The sequence below is a fragment of the Ammospiza nelsoni genome, chromosome 8, assembly GCF_027579445.1.
Source record: "Ammospiza nelsoni isolate bAmmNel1 chromosome 8, bAmmNel1.pri, whole genome shotgun sequence".
NCBI classification, from domain to species: domain Eukaryota; kingdom Metazoa; phylum Chordata; class Aves; order Passeriformes; family Passerellidae; genus Ammospiza; species Ammospiza nelsoni.
In genome coordinates this window covers 38,095,498-38,116,821 of record NC_080640.1, presented here as the reverse complement: position 1 = coordinate 38,116,821, position 21,324 = coordinate 38,095,498, and the positions used below count along the sequence as shown (strand labels likewise).

The 21,324-nt window shown below is 45.4% G+C and overlaps 1 protein-coding gene across 4 annotated transcripts; it reads right to left on the bottom strand.

Moving 5' to 3' along the window:
- Positions 1-1,371: 1,371 nt before the first annotated feature.
- On the bottom strand, positions 1,372-17,958 carry SIRT1 (sirtuin 1). 4 transcript variants are annotated; one of them, XM_059476781.1, is made up of 9 exons: positions 17,523-17,958; positions 15,112-15,228; positions 13,949-14,190; positions 12,556-12,708; positions 11,293-11,440; positions 8,881-8,960; positions 5,522-5,708; positions 4,243-4,800; positions 1,372-3,374 (listed from the first exon to the last, which is right to left on the bottom strand). In XM_059476781.1, the coding sequence occupies exons 1-9, from the start codon at positions 17,956-17,958 to the stop codon at positions 3,061-3,063; spliced, it is 2,235 nt and encodes a 744-aa protein (XP_059332764.1). In that variant the 3' UTR covers positions 1,372-3,060. The 4 variants fall into 4 exon arrangements, with proteins under 4 accessions (XP_059332764.1, XP_059332766.1, XP_059332767.1 ...); XM_059476783.1 differs by lacking the exon at positions 17,523-17,958 and adding an exon at positions 15,709-16,047 and having other exon boundaries at positions 1,372-3,393; positions 14,986-15,228; XM_059476784.1 differs by lacking the exon at positions 17,523-17,958 and adding an exon at positions 15,709-16,040.
- Between the last annotated feature and the right edge of the window lie 3,366 nt (positions 17,959-21,324).

Sequence of the window (21,324 nt, the reverse complement as noted above, 5' to 3'; positions counted from 1 at the left end):
CAACTCCATGGCTCCTCAAGGATTTACAGCTAGCTCGGTGCACCATTGTCACCTAGACGTGGCCAGTTGTTTTAGCCTGAATCCAGCCTTTTGCACTGGGTTTTATTCTCCAGTCACTTTGTAGATAAGTGTATTATGCAAAGAAATGCAGCTGCTTTTCAGTTTGGCTGTTCTGGTTCAGTATTTAAGCACAGATTACTGAGCTTGAAAAACTCCCCTGGGTCTTCTATTCTCACTTTTTTCCAGTTTGATTCTGGATGCTGGTTTCACTAGAATGTTGTGCTCCTGTAGCCCCTCCTAAATGGATGTTGTCTGTCCCTTTGTTGTTAGGCATTTTAAAATATTACATATTTTCCATAATCAGAAACACTAATTAAAAATGTACTGAATTCAAGCCAGATCCAAATAAAATACATAGCCTTTAAGAAGAAATTATGAGAAAATGTTTAAATATGTGCTTCTTTAAATACTTTTGCAAGGTCATTATTGTCTAATGTACCTGAATAGGCTGGAAGGTGGCTGGGGAATGGCAAACAAATGCTTGTACTTTGCTTTTTTTTCAGGGCATCTATTCAATATGAATAACAAGGGCTAAGATGCTCTCATAGGGTAGTTGTGTAAATTATCAGGAAAAATAAGTGATCTCCTCTTCTGAGATGGTACAAATTACAGCTGGACCTGGACATGCTCTGCCATGCTTTCGTGCAAGGAATAACACAAAGCTGTGACAGCAAATGTTTCCTCATGCCCACCACTGGGCTCATCACCATGTTAAATACTCTTGGAAGACAGCACCGTGCTCTGGGGAGAGGGCAGGGTGTGAAATGGAGGAGTGAGAGATAGTTTGGGGTTCCTCTTCTGTTCAAATAATATTATCAAAGACACAAGAAAGAACAAAATGCAGAACTTCTTCATCTAAGTGCAGAAAAAGGTGCAGCTGTTCTATTCAAGAGGAAAAATGTTTTCAAGTCATTCAGAGTAGTAATTGATAGAAAAACATCTTGTGTGCTGAGTCTAACTGTTGTTAATACTTTGTGCCTCAAGTATGTGAGTTTTATCACCTCTGGGTTTTTTTCTTCCAATACAAATCAATTTCTGTTTAGAAGTGCAGTGGAAGCCTCCACACAGTGAGGTGTTCCACAGTGGGGAGCTGATTAAGCTGGGCCCTGAGGGCCACTGGAAGGGCTCTGGGGTGTGCTCAGCACAGCTGCAGCCCCCAGGGAGCCACGGGACAAACCCAGAACAATCCAGGGCAGGTGGAAAAAAGCCATTCCAAATGTGATGCCTTCATTAGCCAGGGTATACCTCGACTTTATAGGGCATCTTTGGTAAGTTTGTAAGGTATAGCTAGAAATTAATAGAAACCAGAAATCAAATGACAATTTTAATAGACTTTAGAACAGAGAGTGTACGAGTATAAAACACTGGTTTTGTATTTCAAAAGTTGCAGGAAGATAGCCAGTCATTTTAAACAGTCTTCTACAAAACATATGCCAGTAGATTACATAAAAGACACTATATACAATATAAAAGAGCAGAAACCAATCCTCACTGTAAAAATAATTTAAAACAAAGTATTTCAATTTAAAATATCTCCTATAGCACAAACTAATACATTGTGACATGCAAGTGAAAACTAAACATATTGCATTCTTTATGTAGCCAAATAAGAGCCGTGTTAAATTTGGACAATGAGACAACATGCCAACATTTCCCCATGAATACAGGAGGCTGTTCTTAAATATTTATTAACTGTTGGTTTATGTTCAAAGAACAGCTACTATACATCTTCCAAAATGTAATAAATATTAAAGCAAAGTATATGAATAATCTACATCGTTGAGTTCATCATTTGGGCCAATGTTGAAAAAGTGGTTTATAGAAAAATGCTGTTTCACTGACTACTGCACTGTGCAATTGTACAAAATAGTTCTAAAGGCTTGGAAACAATCTGCACTTGAGCATCTGCACCATCCAGTTTTAAGGCAGCCTCGCACGTGAGAGAGCAGGGTGGGAGCGGCCGCTTTGCTGTGCTGCCAGGGTGGGGCTGGCAGCTGGAGGGTTCCCAGCTCAGCCAGGAGCTCAGGCCAGCAGGGCTTCATCCTCGTGGAGTCTCTCCTGGGCTTGGTGCATCCGTGAGCACAGAGGAACAGCTTCATTTCTGCGCCTTCTCACGCTGGGAGGAACGCTCTTCCCAGCTCTGTTCCGCACTGGAGCCTTGGCAATTCCTCAAATGCTGTTTGTAAAGCAAGCTGCTCTAGAGGTGACTGCTGCATCCAGCGTGGCAGCCTCTGACTGGGGGGATCCTTTCTGTTTAAATGCTGGATTCTCACTGCTAGGGAGCCAATGTCAACAACGCTTCATGTCCACAGGAAGTCAAACACTCAGCAACCTCAGCATTTTCACAGCACTTCTTGATCAAGCTAAAAACCATTGGATTCCTCAAGTGCTGCTGTCTTGTTTCCATCTCGCTATCTGCTTGCAATTAGGTTTGTCTCAAACATACAAAGGAACTGTTAAAGCAAAAAAAAATTAGCTGCCACAGTAGGTCTTAGAAAATGCCAGTGTTTAATGACAGACTAGGCGTGAATGAAAGGTTTAGCAGAAGCGTGAGAAGATTTTAAATAAACCAAAGTGTTACAAAGCAAGAGGTGTGAAAATACCATTCTTTGGTCTAAATTAGCTGTTCCCTTTATATTAGTTTAACATTCCGATGGCTTTTTCAAAACTGTTTAAAAATAATATAAGCTGAAATTTATTAAGCAAAAATATGTATTATATACATGGATGCCTGATCAGACAGATGAAATTAAAAGTGAACATAGTGACAGTTGTTTAGATAATCCTAGTACCTTAAAAAAAAGATGAGTTAGTGTTGAGTGCGCAGTAATAGATTTTTATTGAAAAAGGTAAAAAACTAAGCATGAAAATCTGTTTTAGTTATTTATAAACACTACATCCTTATGGTTTTGTTGCTCTAAATTCAGACGTAAACATTCATTCTGACATGCCAAAGCTCCTATTGCTGGTGGGAAGTTCCTGTAACCATCAGCGATCGCTTCACGGCGCGTTGCTGGGATGTTCCCTCCCCGCGGCCTCCGCCGATTCCTCAGCCGCCAGCTCCTCCTGCTCGGCTCCATCCTCCCCGAACCCCGGCTCCTCTTCGCGCTCGGGAGCGTCCTCGTCCTCGACGCCGTTGTAGAACTCCTCCATCTCGCTCTCGTCCTCCACGTCCAGGCTCTGGCTGCGGCAGGAGCCGCTGTCGCTGCTGCTGCCGCAGGAGCTGGAGGAGACGATGTCGTCCTCGGAGTCCGAGTACACCTCGGCGCCGTGGAAGATGTAGCGGTTGGGGGGCAGGAACAGATACTGGGAGCCTGCAACACAGTGGCAACACTCAGGGACGCGCGGGGTACAAAAGCTTGTGGTTAAAATAGATCTGTTTCCAACAGCGGCTCTTGGCTGACAAATCAGATGACATGAAAATGCATTTATGCCGTGCATGTGTATTTTTTACAAAGGACAGAAGAAATGCTTCACTGGAAATTCAGTGTTCCTCCTCCCCTCCCTCTGACACCAAAGAGAATTTACACTGATTGTTCAGCAGCTGTTTTATGGGAACACGTTCCCAGCTAGACTTCCTCCACCTATGACAGAACAGGAGCCCCTGCATGGAGCATCAGACAAAGTCTAAACCCAGCCTTTCCTCTAGAAAATTGCACTTTAATTCCTGACTCCTTACATCAGTTACAGGACTGCACACTGGAGGGCTTCCTTGGAAAGCCTAAACATTCCTTAAAAACGTGCCTCGCTCCAGCTGTGAGATTTTTAAGTCCTGTCATTACTTTGTCTTCCAGCTCTACTGCAATACCAAATCATGCTCTACTTGTGACCAGCTTCTGAACACCTCAGGATCAAACTAACTTTTCTGAAAATACATTTGAAAATGTTACGAAGGGATTTATTTTTTGATACCTACCTTCAGCCTCCTAAATTTTGATCTTTTAGGTGAAGATGTAATCACTGATTTTTAAACCTATTATGAAATACAAACAATATTTCCTACTGGCTTCTCCAAAAGAAATAAATGGTTCAATGAGAGTTATGTAGACACTTGTCTGAACAAAAATAGCCACCAAAACCCACTGATTGTCTCAAGAGTAACTTATTTACCACTTTAAAGTAAGTCTAGCATAAATGTATCAGCCAAAAGGAAGCAAAATACTGAAAGGCATTAACACTTACCATCCAGCCTTTTGCTAATCTGTTCTTTTGCAGATCTGTTTACCCAACACTTCTTCAATATTTCACTCTTTTCTTTATTTTCTCCATCATTGGATCCATTTTCCTTCATTGTTTCAGAGTTCATTAGCCCACCAGCAGGATTTTCAGGGTTTTCTGATGACACCTGTGTGTCCTGAAGCGTCTCCTCTGAGCAGGTCCCTTTCGTTTCAGAGGCAGGCTCACAGTTTTCTAGCTTACATTCGGGGGGGTGCTGTGACACCACGGCAGGACTGGGTGGGCTCATCCTCCCTGGTGAGCTGGAGCCTTCTGAAATGTTCAGAGGGGTTGGAGGGAGCTCAGCCGAGAGCGCTTCCAGCTCCTTGTGCGGCCGCGGGGGCTTCTCTGTGATTTCCGAAAGTTTCACCGAGCTGCAGCAAAGTTTTGTGTATTCACTGCCCAACCTCTGACACAATTCGTTAATGATAACATCACAGTCTCCGAGAAGCTCCACGTCAAAGTGAAGATGAGGCAAAGGTTCCCTATTGATTAAGATCTGAGGCACTTCATGGGGGATGGAACCTGCAGGTGGAAAAGAGAATTCAAAGGTGGTCACTTGGGTTTTACTTCCTGCAGAGACCTGCTGAGGAAGCTCAGGCTTCTCTTCATGCCTTCACTTGAAACAAGACAAAACCAGCCAGGTCAGGAAGAAGGCAAGCCAGTCCCAAATTTAACAATGGCAGTTTGAGGTGCTGTGCCTACTGTAGCCTGCTTAGATGGATTTCCCCGCCGCATTTTTTCCAGTTAAAAGCATTTGTCAATCACTGAGAAACATATGCACAGAAATACTGGCTACAGTAATATTAAAGATTAAAATTAGTACTATAATAGCTTCAAATTATGTTGATTTTGTGCATTTACTTTATGTACTTAAGTGCACATGAGGAATTACTGCTTTTGAGATGCTTCCTTTCTAAAGCCTTCAAGCCTTTCTAAAGCATTTCACAAGCATGGAGAAAAATGAATCTAAGAACTGAGCCATTCAGGTTTGAGAGAGCAGTTTTTCAGATAATAATTTAATTACCTTGAGATTTACCTAGAGTGTAGAAAAGGCATTTAGAATTTGTTCCTTTCTCAATTTTGCATTTCAGCTTTACATAGGCAAGCAGCTTTAGTCTTACAATTTTGTGGTGCTCACTGAATTGAACCAAAGATGTTCTTAAGAGCTTGGAGTTTGTTAACTGAGAATCCCACTTTTGATCCAAAATTTGTAAAGAAAATATTACCAGACACAGTCACTTACTTGGGATCAATGCTACTGGTCTTACTTTGAGTGAAGACCCAATGACAATGAGGAGATCCACTTCATTTTTGTCGTACTTCATGGCACGGTGGAACTGCTCAGGCAGGTTCTCCCCAAAGAACACAATGTCCGGCTTCATGATGGCCAGGGGCTCCTCGGGGGGACAGCGGGGACAGCGGGGCACCACCTGCACACAGAGCCAGTTACTGCCTGCAGGAATGCCCTCTGAAACACTGACATGTGCCACAGTCCTGTTAGTGCCTGCAGGAATGCCCTCTGAAACACCCACATGTGCCACAGCCCTGTTAGTGCCTGCAGGAATGCCCTCTGAAACACTGACATGTGCCACAGCCCTGTTAGTGCCTGCAGGAATGCCCTCTGAAACACCCACATGTGCCACAGCCCTGTTAGTGCCTGCAGGAATGCCCTCTGAAACACTGACATGAGCCACAGCCCTGTTAGTGCCTGCAGGAATGCCCTCTGAAACACCCACATGTGCCACAGCCCTGTTACTGCCTGCAGGAATGCCCTCTGAAACACTGACATGAGCCACAGCCCTGTTAGTGCCTGCAGGAATGCCCTCTGAAACACCCACATGTGCCACAGCCCTGTTAGTGCCTGCAGGAATGCCCTCTGAAACACCCACATGTGCCACAGCCCTGTTAGTGCCTGCAGGAATGCCCTCTGAAACACTGACATGTGCCACAGCCCTGTTAGTGCCTGCAGGGCTGCCCTCTGAAACACTGACATGTGCCACAGCCCTGTTAGTGCCTGCAGGGCTGCCCTCTGAAACACTGACATGTGCCACAGCCCTGTTAGTGCCTGCAGGGCTGCCCTCTGAAACACTGACATGTGCCACAGCCCTGTTAGGGCCTGCAGGAATGCCCTCTGAAACACCCACATGTGCCACAGCCCTGTTAGTGCCTGCAGGAATGCCCTCTGAAACACCCACATGTGCCACAGCCCTGTTAGTGCCTGCAGGAATGCCCTCTGAAACACTGACATGAGCCACAGCCCTGTTAGTGCCTGCAGGGCTGCCCTCTGAAACACCCACATGTGCCACAGCCCTGTTAGTGCCTGCAGGAATGCCCTCTGAAACACCCACATGTGCCACAGACACTTATTTTGGCAGAGACAGGGAAGTTTCAGTGGTATTTCCTCATTTCATTGTTCTGTGGATGCACAGACAGCTACACTTCTCACTGCTGAGTGGAAGACCGCTCAGGGAAATAAAGCCACAGCAGGAATAAAGAGGGACAAGCCAGGCAGGTCTGTAACACAAACCAAAGCCCAGCAGTCGTGCTCAACACCAAGTGAGCACACCTCCCATCGGACAGGAAGAGATTTTTCATAGTCTAATCTGAACAAAAACTGAGATTTCACTGTCAGGTTCCAGTGGAGGATCTGACACAAACCCTGTCCTGATCCAAGTCTTGTGTAGAGCTTTACCTGCTGTCCCTCCCCTAAAAGGTTACAGGTGTTGCACCCACAAAGCTACAGGGCACTGGGGCAGGCAGCTGGCCAAGAGCATCCAGCACAAGAACAGAGCCCAGAACTTGCTTGGTCTCCATTTTAAACTTTTCTAATTCCTCAGAAACAGAGGAGAATCCTGCTTCACTAACCAAAGTGGCCACTAGTCAGATTTGTGGAGAAGTAGATTCCCTTTTTTCCTGAGCCAGGGAGTTTTCTGATCTTTGGGACCTCTTTCAATTCCTTCCTATTTAAGGACTTTTTAAGAGAGAAGAAAAACAAGAAGGTGAGTGATAGATCTACAGACAATACGGAGCAATTTCCTTCTAATAGGGCAAATTTTTTCAGCTGTTTTCAGTTAAAATATAAGACTTCACAATAAATCCAAGGAGCTGCAATCATATAGGAACCATCACAAGCTACAAATTAGAGCTATAAAGGTGAAAAGATATGTACATTACCTATTGGAATAGAAAAATACCTGAAAATTGACATTTAAATGCATAACAAGTCCCTACTATACAGAGGACAGCTGCAGAAAAAATAATACAGAATGCTGAAAGTTTAAATGAAAGAATTAATTTAATGGATGCCTGCAGTGGGACAGAAGACAATACTCTCCAAATCAGAAAATATCACAAGTAGAAGGCCTTCCTCTAGTGTCAAATGATCTTTCCCAAAATTCAAGTGTTTGAACAAAGAAAAGCCTTTTGGGATGGATGCCTTGTGGGAGAAGAAGCAATTTGGCACAAGAGCTAGGAACTGGTGTGGTGGAAACCTTCACCCTGCACCCAAGCAAGAAAGCACTCAATAATCCCACATTCAAGGGAAACCACCTAAAGGATTCCCAAAAAGGAGCAGATGGCTAGAATGAGTCTTGAACTTTCCCCTCAGATATTTATATATTAGAAAGAGAAAATCTAACTCCAGCCAGCTGGCTCTGGAGGTAAAGGAGCAAAAAATATCTGTAGGATGTTCTTAAAAATACTATTCTTAATAGCAGAGTAAACCAAATTTCACATTCAGTAATTCAGTGTTACAAGGCTTCAGGCTTATGAGATTCACAATTCTTAAAGCTTTAACTCAAACATCTTGTGAAAGGCTTTCACTGAATTCCATTTCAAATGTAATGAAGGATTTACATCCCTTCCATGTTTCTCATCTAAAGTTGCAACTGTGGACTCAGAAGCATTTATCAAAAAAACCAATGAGCCTGCAGAAAGAGCCCCTTTCATTTGCATAAACAAGGTCTTTTTGATCACAGAATCTGTTCCTTCAAAGGAAGGGGAAGAAGAGCAAAGGCACAAAGGATCCCTCCAGGTCAAAGACAGAGCAGAACCAACTCCTGCCTTGGTCCCAGGTCACCCAGACATGGGGAGTCTGGAACATGGAATAGCTCAGGAGTCCCAGGAACACCAACACCCCATCTGATCCTTGCTCTAGCCTGCTCTGTGGTTAGCAATTTCTCCATGTATCAGCTGCTGTTTGAAACACATTTTTAATAACATCCAGTGTTATAAAAAGCTAAGAATGCTTTCTCAGTGTGACTCTAAATTCAGATCAACACAAACCAGGTATAAACCCAACTTTCTGCTTACCATTTAACCTCTACTTTTTATCAGAAGAGCTGTTAAAAATGGACTCAAGGTTTTGTTCTGATTTTTGCCATTACCTAATTTTTGCAGTACAGTATTTGAGTACAATTCTGAATACCAGAGGAAATGCTAAAATACAGAGAGGCACTTCTTTGAAATACATGCAGAGATATGGAGGCTTTTAAAAGCAGATCTTGTAAGCAATCCCAGTATGATGGTTCAGGGTTTGGTGTGAGGTGTTTTTGAGATAATTACTTATTAGAAAGCTGCAGTGAGTTAAAGTAGATTTTTTACCTGATTGAAAATATCTCCTCGAACAACTTCACAATCAACTTTGTATTTACAGATCAGGCAGGAAGCTGTTGCAAAGGAACCTGAGGGGAAAAACCCAAGTGGTAGCATCAGGATTTTCAGTCATTCAGATCTGGTCTTATGGCCAAGCTGTTTTCACAAAAAGGCTGTTATGCTGCAGTGCTACAGAAATCAGGCATTAAAAAGGTAATGTAAAATTAAGAGCAGATCCTTGTAATACTAGAAGTTGTTGCTCTAGGTGTTAGTCAGCAGAAATCTTGTTTTAGGAGTAGCCATACACCACATGCATGTCAACACAAAGGATTCTGTGTGCTCTCATTCCCCTGAGCTGTGCAAGCACAGACAAGGAGCAGAGAGCAGAAAGTTCTCATTACACAGCAGTGGTGCTGCACAGCCTCAGCAGCACAGGAGCTCCACACAGAGCACAGAATTACTGAGGAAATGCATTAGGAAAGACAATATGCTTACAGGGTATTGTATCTGGGTAAGACAAAGAGAGTGAAAGCACAGAAAAACCTGGAGCGGATCATTTATGAGCAACTGGCAGCTCAGCTCTGCTGATCACTGCAGGCCTGCCAACAGCACAGCTTCTGAAACCTTGCTGAGCACTGCAGCTCCCCAGAGCGAGGGGTCCAAGGACTATGGCAGGCGTGACAGTCATTGGCTCATTCTAATTAGCTGATTGTAATAATTCAGAGCTTCACACAGCACGTTAGGGAAGTCTGTCAGGCTCACAACCCCAACTCAGAGGCATCTGCTGCCCTTCTCTGCAACTCCATGATGTGAATTATTGCTCACCAGCACAAGTTTGTGCCCATGCATGAGCCATTCCCAGGCCTCTGCTCACTCAGCTCCAGCAATGACAAGGAATACAATCTAATTCCAGATGCATGGGTTGAATGCAAGAGCCATCTTAAATACAGCAGAATGCACCTCAGACACCACCGTTCTCACAGCAGGAACTGCACTGTAGGTCTGCAGTGACAGATGGGGCTGAAGGTTCACATAAGAACTCCCCAAATCACTGCAAGGTTCTTTTTTAGCTGCTCATGATTAACTTGCCATTGCCCCAGCCACAGGAAAAAGTAGAATAAGTAGAGCAGTGTGAGCCCCCACAGAAGAGTTTGGTTTCTCTCCAGCTACCATCATTAGGCAACAACCATTTGTTAAAAGAGCAGCAGCTGTAGGTCAGATAAAGCTTGATGAGCTCAAAATAACTTTTGCTAATTTCCAAAGGCCTCAAAATCTCCAAGTGCACAAGCTTTTAAAGCATCTGTGTCATTCAGAATCACTTTATACAGGACATGCACTAAAGATGGTCTGTGATCCATCCCTGCAGTGTGCAACTGGAAAAATGGGGAGCTTGAGCACAGCAGTGATGTGCAAAAACCCAGCCAGGTAAGGGGTTTGTGATAAACGCCTCAGATGCAATGCCAGCCAAAAGAAAACGTGTGACACACTGAGCACAGATGGGAACCAGCCCTGGGGCTGGGAGCTGGCTGGCAGAGCTGCTGTGTGCTGCCTGGGCTCTGCTCAGAGCACTGTGCTTGCTGTGCCTGGGGAGCCCAACCCCACAGATCTGCACTGAGCTGAGCTCTCTATGGAAACCACGAGAGTCTGGCCCCTGGCAAAGGTGCAGTTACATGGATGGGCCTTACAGTGCTGCTTTTAGATGATTTATGTGTCTGAAGTTTACTAAATGATCCAAACATGTATTTAAGAACTAATTTTCTGAATACTTTTCTTGGAAATTAATCCTTGGACTCTCAGCTTGACATATGCAAGCCCTTGGAAATGGAAAGCATATCAAGCAATTAAAGCAATTCCACTTAATTAGGCCTCATAATTACAGAATCTGTATGACACTGAAGGTGTAACAAGAGGATCTTCAACTGAACTGGTGATTAATCCTCAATGTTTTATACATGAGGTGGAGTCACTGAAGTGTCAGGATATTTTCAGATTTCAGTGGAATATAACCTAAATAAAGAATCAGATAACACCCAGACTCCCATTTCATAGGAGGGATGGGATGGGCAGTGAGAGGGACCTCTGGCAAGACTGGTTCCCATGCCGTGCTGTCACACAGATCAAGAAGCACCAAATGCATTTTTGAAGTTACAGTCTAAGCTTGTGCCAACAGGGTGTGGATCTTCACTGATACACAGACCCACCATCAAGCTCAATTCCTAATAGGAGTTATTTCTACTTGAAACACTTCTGATTTAAACATGCAAGCTGTCTAAAACAAAACTTCAGCATTTAAAAACCAGAATATTTATTGGCAAGAGACAGGAATTCAAGGAAAGAAGTGTTAATTCCAACGGTGATTACCCTGTCACATGCACCAGTAAGAACTCCCACAGGGAAAATAAGTGAAACTACAGCACTAACCATGGCACTGGATTATCCTCTGGATGCCTGCCACCTGCTCCAGTGTGTCTATGTTCTGGGTGTAGTTGCGAAGGAGTTTTCCCTCTTTATCCATCAAGGCGATGAACTTGTGACAGAGGGATGGCTGGAACTGTCCTGGGTAGATTTCCTGGGGAATTCAGCAGCACATTAGACACTGCAAGTGGGTGCAGAGTTTACCTGAGCTGGGCACTGTCCCAGCCATGCCAGAGCCCTCCCCTGTCCCTCCCTGTGCCCTGGATCCAGCTCCTCTCCCACCGCCCAGCCCCTCAGCCTGGCTGCAGAACTGCTCCCTGCAAGCTTGGCTTCCACACAGCACAAAAGCAATGTTCAGATCTTTTCTGGTTTTGACAATTATGAAATAGAAAGCTTTCTCTCCTTTGTTAAGTATCAAGTGAACTCAATATTTGTTACTAGAAATGTATTCTGATGGACAGAAAAGGAGGCGTGAAAAGGCAGAAAAGTAAAAAGTATCAGCCAAATTGGATTTGGACTTTTCTGGTAAAACCTGTGTGTAGACAGGTTTCAAGTAAGTTGATTTTTTTGCTTGCTGTGATGTTTTTTGGTTTGGGGTGGGTTTTTGTTTGTGGGGGTGGTGTTTTCTAATATTAAACCCAAAGGAACCAAGTATACTAATGAACATCAAAATTTGTTAGTATCTGGATAGGAGGCTTTCAGAGAAAGCCAAGCAGAAAAAGAATGCATTGGTTTTCTTTTCCAATCTTTGTAACAGGACAGACCAGTAGTATGAATTGTGAGAAATGGAAGAAAAGATGAGCACAACCAGTGGTGACTGATTTTCACAAGTCCTTACTGGTCCTGTAGAAATTCTTATGTCTTGGGTTTGATTTCTTTTTGGTCCCAAGGAAATTGAAGACTAAATGCAATTTGGTTTGGTTGGGTTTTTGGTTTTTTTTTTTTTTGTTTGTTTGGTTGGTTTTTGTTTTTGTTTGTTCGTGGTTTTGTTTTTGTTTTGTTTTTTTTGTTTCTCCATATGTCTACAGTTTCTACAATTCCTTCTTGCTAAGAGACATAATCACTGCTTTTGATACTGTTTAATATCACAGAGATCTTTTCAACCATCTGAAATAATTGTTTATATCATGAACTCACAACAGGAACAGTAAAATAAGCTTTACAAAGAGAGAATGTTGCTGAGCAGTTTCTATTTTTTATCTGAGTTATGCATTTTAATGCTGTCACCTGCCTTTACTGCCCAAGACAAGAACTGCTGGAAATCCATACCTTTGCAAACTTAAAAAACGGCCTGGGGTCCTTTCTGAAGTATTCTATATCAAACATTGCTTGGGGATCTGGAAGGTCTGGGAAGTCCACAGCAAGGCGTGCATAGATGCCATCTCTGGATCTGAAGTCAGGTATTCCACAAGACACTGACACCTGAAATAGATTTTTGCAGTCTGAAATAAGTGAAACTACATATTGGACCATAAAGTGTTACTCTGGGAAACCACATTTCTGTATGCCCAGTGCTCAGAAACATTAAGAACAAAACCAGTCTGGGTTCTCTGTATTTACTTTTCTTTTCTTTTTTCTTTCTTTTTTTTTTTTCCTTTGGTCCAATATAACAATTTCCAAATCACAATCAGGAGAAATGGCACAGAAACAAAATTTGACAAGTGGACAAAAATCCCTTTAGTACAGTCTGCACAGGCAGTAACGGGGTACCAGAACTTGCTTTTACCACTGGAAGTTTTGTAAGATGTGAACAAAAATTTAGAGCATTATTGCATTAAATTTAATTATTAATTGTTCACTGATCTGCCAACTCAGGCTTAGATATGGTGGTTGATATTTTGAATTTTTTTACAAGCTAACACAGTAACAGAATAGTCTTGCTTTTAAAAAAAAATATATTCTTCTGAAGAATAAACCCCTTTTGATAAAAGTTGTTTATTGATAGATATTAAATATCAAAGCATTGTAGTAGTCAATAAGGACTGAAATTATTGTCTCAGACCACCCCAAAACAGCATGGGAAGAGGAGGAGAAACAGGTGTATGCAATATGGAGAGAGCAGGACTGAGAGTAGCAGTGCTCTTGTAAAAGCTGATTGGAATTACTCATCTGCTCTGAGTCGTGTCACACCATCTGTGTGTGAACAACAGAAGCAAGAATTATCTGGTGCACAGGTACAGAGCTGCAGATGTGCAGCAGTGCAGAAATGTTCTTTAGTCAAACAGTGAGCAACTTTATCCCATCACAGAGCACCATGTGCTGAAAGCAACATTCAGTCTGCAGAAATCTGACCAAACTGTCCCTATGATCATCCTCCTCCTCTGCCCCCCAGCTCTTTTCTAATCCTATTCTAGTCCCTCAAGCTCCATCTGGGATTTTAGGAGATGCACTGGGATTTTGTTTACAAAAGCCATCCCCTTTGTCTGAAGACTGGGACAGAAAAAGTTCTGGACAGGTGAAGTGCTCTCATTCTATAACTGTTTAGCATGGGAGAGCTGTTTACAAGTTTCTATGTCTAAGAATGTTTTGTCCTGAGAAGAGAGAGGGTGTAATCTCCAGGGAAGCTGCAGGCCCTGCAGTGGGCTGGACTCTCCCCCAGCACAGGGACTTGCTCCCACCCCTGCATGCTGCACTGAACAACCAAAATTGCAGCAGCGCCTACCCCAGCTCCAGTCAACACCATGATCTTCTTGCACTCCTGCAGAAGTTTCACAGCATCATCAATGGTGTTAATGTCTTTCCTCTTCTTCCTCTTTGGTGGCTCTGAAAGGATGTTTATCACGATTTGCCACAGAGTCATGTCATCCAGTTCAGGTGGGGGGATGGTTTCTGGGAGCAGGTCCTTCAGAATCGTCCGTGGGTCTGTACCTAACATGAGATGCTGCTGAACAAAAGTGTAGGGACCTAAGGAAATTAAGAATACAGATATTTAAAACAGAGTCAGATATTTAAAACTGCAGATGATCATAGTTATTGTTCCATTTATTAAGGCTTGCTAGTACAGTTTCATGAATCCAATTTAATGCTCCATTCATCAAACCCTCTGTATTTTGGTCTAAACTCTGAAGTGAAAGCTGGGCATTTTATTTATTTATCATTATTTTATGTTAACCCATGAAGGATTTCAGAGAAAGTCAGTCAAGTAAAAATCTCAGTTTGCAGCAAACTTAAAACTCTTTTAGAGGTACAACAGGATTTTCACAATGTGTCTCCATCTGTACTTTCCCAACATTTGGTATTTACAGGAATAAGCTGAAAACAAACAAAACCAAACAAACAACAAACATGCATTTACTTTCCAGTGGTATTATAAACCATCACTCTAAACAGATACATAGAGCCCAGAAATCCATGGATTTTTGTTGGTTTTTGGTCATCTAACACAATGTCTGAATTATTTCAGACATTACCTCCTCAAGCCATTAAATCAATCTTTCCAAAAACACTTGAGATGAGGGCTCACTGTCCTAAAATCATACATGGATCATCTTCCTGAAACTAAAGAATGAATACTAAGTAGGCAGGCTATAGAAATATGCCATAAATTAGTCTAATTTAGTGAACCTGTGTGTATGCTTTTACTAGGGATTGTGGCAGGATTTCTATTCAAGAACAAAATAAGACATTGACAATTTTAACCAAAACACAGCAAGTTTCATTTTGAAACTCCTTAAATAACACACAGAACACAGCCAATACCTCTAAGCTGTTCAGAAGCACTAATTGCCAATATTTTTGCAACAGGAAAAATAACTGGAATACTGGGGAGGATGAAGTGGCTGCTCAAAGGCAAAGAGCATCCAAGAACCTGCTCCAGGCTTTTACCTATACGTGGTCTTGGGGTCCAGTCACTGGAGCTGGCGTGTGAGGCTCTGTCCTCTTCATCACTGTCACAGGAGTGGAAGCCATTGGCAATGATTTCATCGCTGAGGAGGAAGTTATCTGCAAGACAGCACGAGCAGGGGGTTACACTCCAGCTCAGGGGCACAGGGTAGCTTCAAACAGATCACAAAAACAAAGATCTCGCTCTCAATTGGCAGTTTTGTCACTTAGGCACAGAAAGTGTCTGTTTTTCTTCACATGTATAGGTATACTTCCAAGCTGTTGGTGGGTTTGCTAGCTCAGTGCTGGGCTTCAGGGGACTGCAGGCTGGCCTTGGTGAAAGCTCATTCTCTGAAGTGTTGGCATTATGGATATTTCACCATAGAAAAATCCAAACCTTTTAAAAGTATAATTAAAGATGTCTTTCCCCTGCAATTCTCACTGCATTCAGCTTGTTGAAAAACTGGGTGAAATGACAACATGCCACCATTGCAGACAGATCTTTGACTAGGTTTTAAGAGCATTTCAACAGCATTTTGAAAGAAACCCACAAATGCACATTTGCTACAACAAATTCACAGGATTTGGCGAGGGTGTTACCTTGCAGCTCAGCTGTATCTGCTGACCACATACACAATTTATGCAATTTCAGCTGTGACACAGAAGATGCTGCCCTGAACCACCTTCACTGAGTTTCTCTCATCCATGTGCCCCTGCAGCTGGGTCTGGTGCCAGTCAGCCAAGCTGAGCCCGTGGCCTCAAGCCAGAGAACCTCAATCTAACTCCACCTCAGCCCTCCATGAAGCAGCCCAGGGCACAACCAGGCACTTGTGTTACTGAGCTCACTCTGAAGGGAAATCTACATTCCAACCTGAGCAGCTTATTAGAACTTAGACTACTCAACCTTTTTTACTGGCTTTAGTAGAAACAGCCTCAGCACCTGTAGATTCACAGTTGTTGAAAATCTAAGATATGAACAAAGAACAAATTTCAGTCGTGCTCTGCAAAGCAAAGAATCACTAACATGGTTCTCAGCCTCTTATCCGAAGAACTGAAGAACACCCTGCACTATTTTAGCTGTCACTCCACTTGATTCTCAAATAAAGAACACCACAAAACACCATCATTTTTTATTCAGAGTTTGTGTTCTTCTCCAAGTCCTTCTTGTTGGCATAAATACTTTATTTTTGATTAGAAAAGAAAGAGGTCAGTGACAGAAATTTGTTGTTGGTTCTTGCTGTACTGTTTTTCTGAGGAGCTCATGGACATTACTATTATTAATCTATTTATTTACAGCATTTCAGTGCAATCTCATTATGCAAGAAGTCAGTGAAGATGCTGAGAATTTTGGAGAAGGAAAAAGTGCATTAGCACACATGAGGAACTGCAAAGTGCAACTGGAGAAACCTTCATGGCTTCTGTACCAAGCAGCAAAGCTTACACTGTGAAAGGCTCCTCACACACAGAGCCTGGGATTTAGGAAACAGAGGCAGATACAAGCAGGATAAAGTAACAGTTTAAACTGTAACACTCTCTGAGCATTCCTCAAAGGACAGAGGGGGTAATGCTGGCCAGAACTAAGCCAGGCACAGCAAAACACGAAGCCTGAGCAAAAGGCTTCACACTGGTCAGAGATCACTGGCTTTGCTCTGAGCTGCTCCAATGGAGGATTTCAATGCTGAGGCTGCTCCAGGTTTATTCTGTACCTGTTCCTTTCTGACTGCTTTTGCACTGAGAGAAAGCTTCTGCAGAGTTTTACTCAAGAGTTAAAGTATCTTTAACTGCATTCCAGGATCAAATGCAAAGACTGTACTGGCAGAATGCAGTGTCTGATATATTTTAATATATCCTTCCAAAAAAAAAGCCAAAATTACCAACTCCAACAAAACACAACTCAAACCTGAGCAGTTTATACTGTGAGGCACTTTCACAGTGATGCTCCCCACCACTACACTTAAAACATGATCTGAAAGAAGTCAGAAATATTATAGTTCAGTTTTCTGCGGCACTCGAACCTTAACCAAGGCTGTCACTTAGAGTTCTTTAGAGAACTAGTCAAGGCTGCTGCTCCCGAGCCTGTGTGCAAGTTTCTAAGGATCAAAAATACGATAACTAACACGGCAGAGATTATGAAAAGGAAACCGTGCTTATCGTTTCTCATTTTAGTAACTTATTGCCAGCAGCACGGCAGAGTGACCGCTTCCAGGGCTGCAGCCGAGCCGCTGTCCCCGTGCGGCACAAGCCGTGCCGTGCCGTACCGGGCCGGGCCCGGCGCTGCCCCGGCCGGCGGAGCCGCAGGGCCCCGGGTTCGCTCCGTGCGCGGGGCCGGGCCCGCAGCGCTGCCCGCGCCCGGCCGTGACACCGCGCCCCGTGCGGGGAGGAGGGGAGGGGAGGAGGGAGGGGTCGGTCCTCACCGGGATGCGGGGCCGGCACCGCGGCCGCCCCGTTCGAACACTGCGCCCGCCCGCAGCCCGGGGCCGCCTCCGCCGCGTCTTCGCCGGGCGCCGCCTCCGCGCCCTCCCCCTGGTCCCGCCGCGGAGGCGGCTCCGCCCGGGGCAGGCCCCGCAGCCCGGCCCCGCCGTCCGCGCCGCTCCGCGCCGCCGCCGCCTGGCCGCCTTCCTCCCGCTCCGCCCGGCCGCCATCGGCCGCCGCGGCCGCCTCCTGCCCCGGCGGCTCCGCGGGCACGGCGGCGGCGGGCGCGGGCGGCGGCCCCGCGGCGCGGTCGGGGCGCGGAGCGGGCGCGGCGCTCCCCGATCCGCGGCGGTGCCGCTTGGCCGCGGGCTCGGCGCTGTCGCTGCCGGGGCCGGCGGGGCCGCGCGGGCGGAGCGGCGCAGCGTCCCCGTCCGCCATCTTGGCGCCGCCGCAGCCGCCGCCCCCCTCGCGCCCGGCCCCCCCCCGCCCGCCGCGGGCAGCGCCGCCGCACGTGACCGCGCCACGTGACCGGCAACAACAAACCAGAGCACGTGACCGGGGGCGCTGCCGGCGTCACGTGGCGCTCGTGCCGCCTCACGCCCCCTCCCCGCGCCGGCCCCGCCATGGCGGCGCCGAGAGCCTGAGGGAGCCTGAGGGGGCCCGCGGGGCGCCGCCGGCCCGGCCCCGCGCCCTGCCTTCCCTTCCCTTCCCGTCCCTGCCCGTGTCCCTCACAGCCCGCCCCTGCAGTTCCTCTGCACTCCCCGGCCGGCGGCTCCCGGTAAATGGCGGCTCCGCTGTTTGCTCCTCGGCAGCCGCGTGAGGAGCCCTCGGGGCTCGCTCTCCCTCCGGGTATCGGCCAGATCGTGCCCCTTCCCGAGGGCGAGCTCCCCGCTGCAGAGCCTGTGCGGGACCTGGCCGGGGGAACCCGCCCGCCGGGGCTGCCCCTGAGCGGGGCCGGGGGGGCGCGGAGCGGCCTGGGAGCTGAGGGCGAGGGTCGGGGTGAGGATGAGGGTGAGCCCTGGGCACGGCCCTTGTCTGCCCGGACAGCTCACCGGCACCACGGCTGCTGTAAGGGATCGCCCCCTGTGCTCCAGGATAACACCTTGGCCCCACCTGGAGCTCTGCATCGCGGTTCTGGGGCTTTTTTAGGGGGTCAGCACCCGTCTAAAGCAGTGCTGCTTTAGGAAAGGAGCCTGCGTGGTGTAGGAGTGACCCGATGGTCAGCGGCCAGAGTTGGCATTTGTCCGAATCCCGGCCCCAAACCTATGGTGTTTCCCAGCTCGGCAGGGCTGTGCGCGTTGCTCTCCCTGCTTTCCCGGGGTCCCTCGTTGTGTGCAGGGTCGGAGCAGCCCCCGGTGCCCCAGCTGGGCCATCCCTGCGCAGCGAACAGGAGGTGCCATGCCTGGGCTTTCCATGGCGTGGTTTCTTTCCGCCCGGGAGTTTGGACTGGACAGAACTCGGCCTTTTTCCCAGGACTGCCACCAGCCTAGAATTTTGGTCTAACCTTCGTGGATAGACATTTAAACACTGGTTTGTTGTTACTGTTGAACATCACGAGCTATTTGCAGAATAGTATTAGCGGCTTTAATACAATGGAATTCCTAAATTTAGTGGCAAGACCCAGGTTAGACAGGTAGAATTTCCCCCTTGCAGGCCTTGATAACAAACAGCTTTTATTAAAACCTTGGGATTAAAAATTTTGAAGCCATACATATGGCTTCAAAGGGATTACTTTATGGATAATTAACTTTATAGGTGGTCTTTGCCCTGAAAAATATGTACATACTGGTTTTTCCCACTACCTGCTTCTCAAAGCAAGCTGCAGAGTAACCAGATCAGAAAGTTTTTATTGTTCTGTGCAACTTTGTATGGAAGCATTATTTTTCCTGCTTGCCTCTGGAAGCTGAGGCGAGATCCGTATTTCTTAAAGAGCACATGCAAGATGCTTTTGTCAGCATATAAAGGGGAGGTGGGGCTTTAAGATTGGTTTGGTGGTTATTTTTGTGAAGACAGTTCTAAGGAAGAAATAATCCAAGTGCTGCAGATGTAGGATCTGAGGCTTTCCATGAAGATATCGGTGAGGGAGTGACTCAGGGCTCCCAGAGCCTCCTCTGATCCTGCAGACTTTTCCCTACATTTGTGATGGCACTGCAGGAGCTGCCTTCTTGTGGGAGGGCAGTTTGGCAGTGCTTGGGTCCTGTCCTGTTTCTGCAGCTCTGAGCTTGTGTGAGAACAGGGATGGGGCAAAACTCAAGCGAGTTATATTGCACCTTGGACTTCTCATAAATGTGCTCTCTGCCCTCAGGAAGCAAAACCCCTGAAGTCTGTTGAGAACAGGTCCTGGAATATTTAACGTGTTTTACAGGAATGAACTCAGATAGAGATTTATTTAAAGGGCTATTTATGGTTTTTCCAGGTTGTTGGTAAATGTCCTGCTACACTGAAGCAGAATTTCGATTCACTCTGGGCTCTGAACAAACAGAATTGTCAATATGTGTTGGGACTGAGAGACACCTTTTGTTGGTGGCTGGGTACAGAGAACAAATATGAGATTTCCTCACTTCCAGAACAGTTTGTACATCCTGAGCAACACCAGCAACGTTCCCTGCCAGCTGCCACTTTGTCACTGCAGCCCCTGGAGCTGCACAGAAACAGCACTGAAAGCCGCAGGGGAGAAGGGTTAAAGAGCTTCCCTTTCACCTGACGCAAATACACGAGGAATACCTGGAAAAGAAAGGGGAGTCGGGAATGCTCTTGGGAGAAGGGACAGCTGTTTGTTTTTTGTTCTCCCACAGAGTACAAGCTATTTAAATATTTACATGTTCTGTTATTAAAAGACTCCTTTCTTTTCTGTACTTTTCTGGTTATTAAGTTATGAATGGTGGAGATGGGCAGATTTGTGATTGCTAATTCTTCCACTTGTAGTAACATTGGAAAAAAAAATTCTGTTTTATTTACTCAGAGAAATATGTTGGTAGAGTTTTCTATCCGATTCAAATGGTTTAACCAAAGATTGTGCTTTTTCTTTTAATATTATTGCTTTTAGTTATGTTGTATATTTTATAATCTTAGTTGGCTATCTGAACATGCAGTAAAAGTAGAAATTTCAGACGATGCAACCCTGAAGAGGAAATGGTGGAAGATTAATATTAAATGTCATTGCAGAACATTATTATTGCAGGTATTAAAGCTCTTGTGGATGCAAAAATTATACATTTGTTATTCATAAATAGCTTTGAATGGTCACTGGACCCTTCACTGATTCACACACGGCCTGTTCCAGCCTTGGTCACATCCTGGGCATCCGTTCTCCTACAGGGTCACTGCATCTAGAGCTGTATACCCACTCACAGCGTCGATGTGCAGCTGCTAGGGAAACATCAGGAGTTAATGACACGAAATGACATTAATGACATCTTGGGTTGCAGAGGTCTTGCAGGGGTGGGAAATGTAATACCAGAACTCCTAAGGCTCCAGGGCAAAGACTTCAGCATGTGGTTAGGTTAGGAAGTAATCTTTTGAAATCAGCAGATCATGGGGGACACAAAATGTGTCAAGTTGCTGTTGGGCCGAGGCCTTGGTCATTAATCATAGTTGGAAATTCAGGTATTTCACCTCAATGTAGAATGAGTTTCACAAGGAATGTGCTTTGCACACTGTACAGACCTTCAACACTCAGTCTGAAAGTAACTTGGCATGAGAAAGAGTGTTCAATTTGATAGTAGGCAGTGAGTGTTTCATGTCCTCTGGTAGTTTTAGTTGGTCAGTGAGCGGCGTACCATTGCTGTTCGGTGTTGAGGAGCG

What these genes read in the sequence shown, in the direction of transcription:
- SIRT1 (XM_059476781.1), bottom strand. Translation starts at nt 17,958, where the DNA reads ATGGCGGACGGGGACGCTGCGCCGCTCCGCCCGCGCGGCCCCGCCGGC. An exon ending in CGTTTTTTAAGTTTGCAAAG is followed by an intron (nt 11,441 to 12,555) that starts GTATGGATTTCC and finishes TGAATTCCCCAG; the next exon opens with GAAATCTACCCAGGACAGTT. An exon ending in GATTAGCAAAAGGCTGGATG is followed by an intron (nt 3,375 to 4,242) that starts GTAAGTGTTAAT and finishes ACTGTGTTGCAG; the next exon opens with GCTCCCAGTATCTGTTCCTG.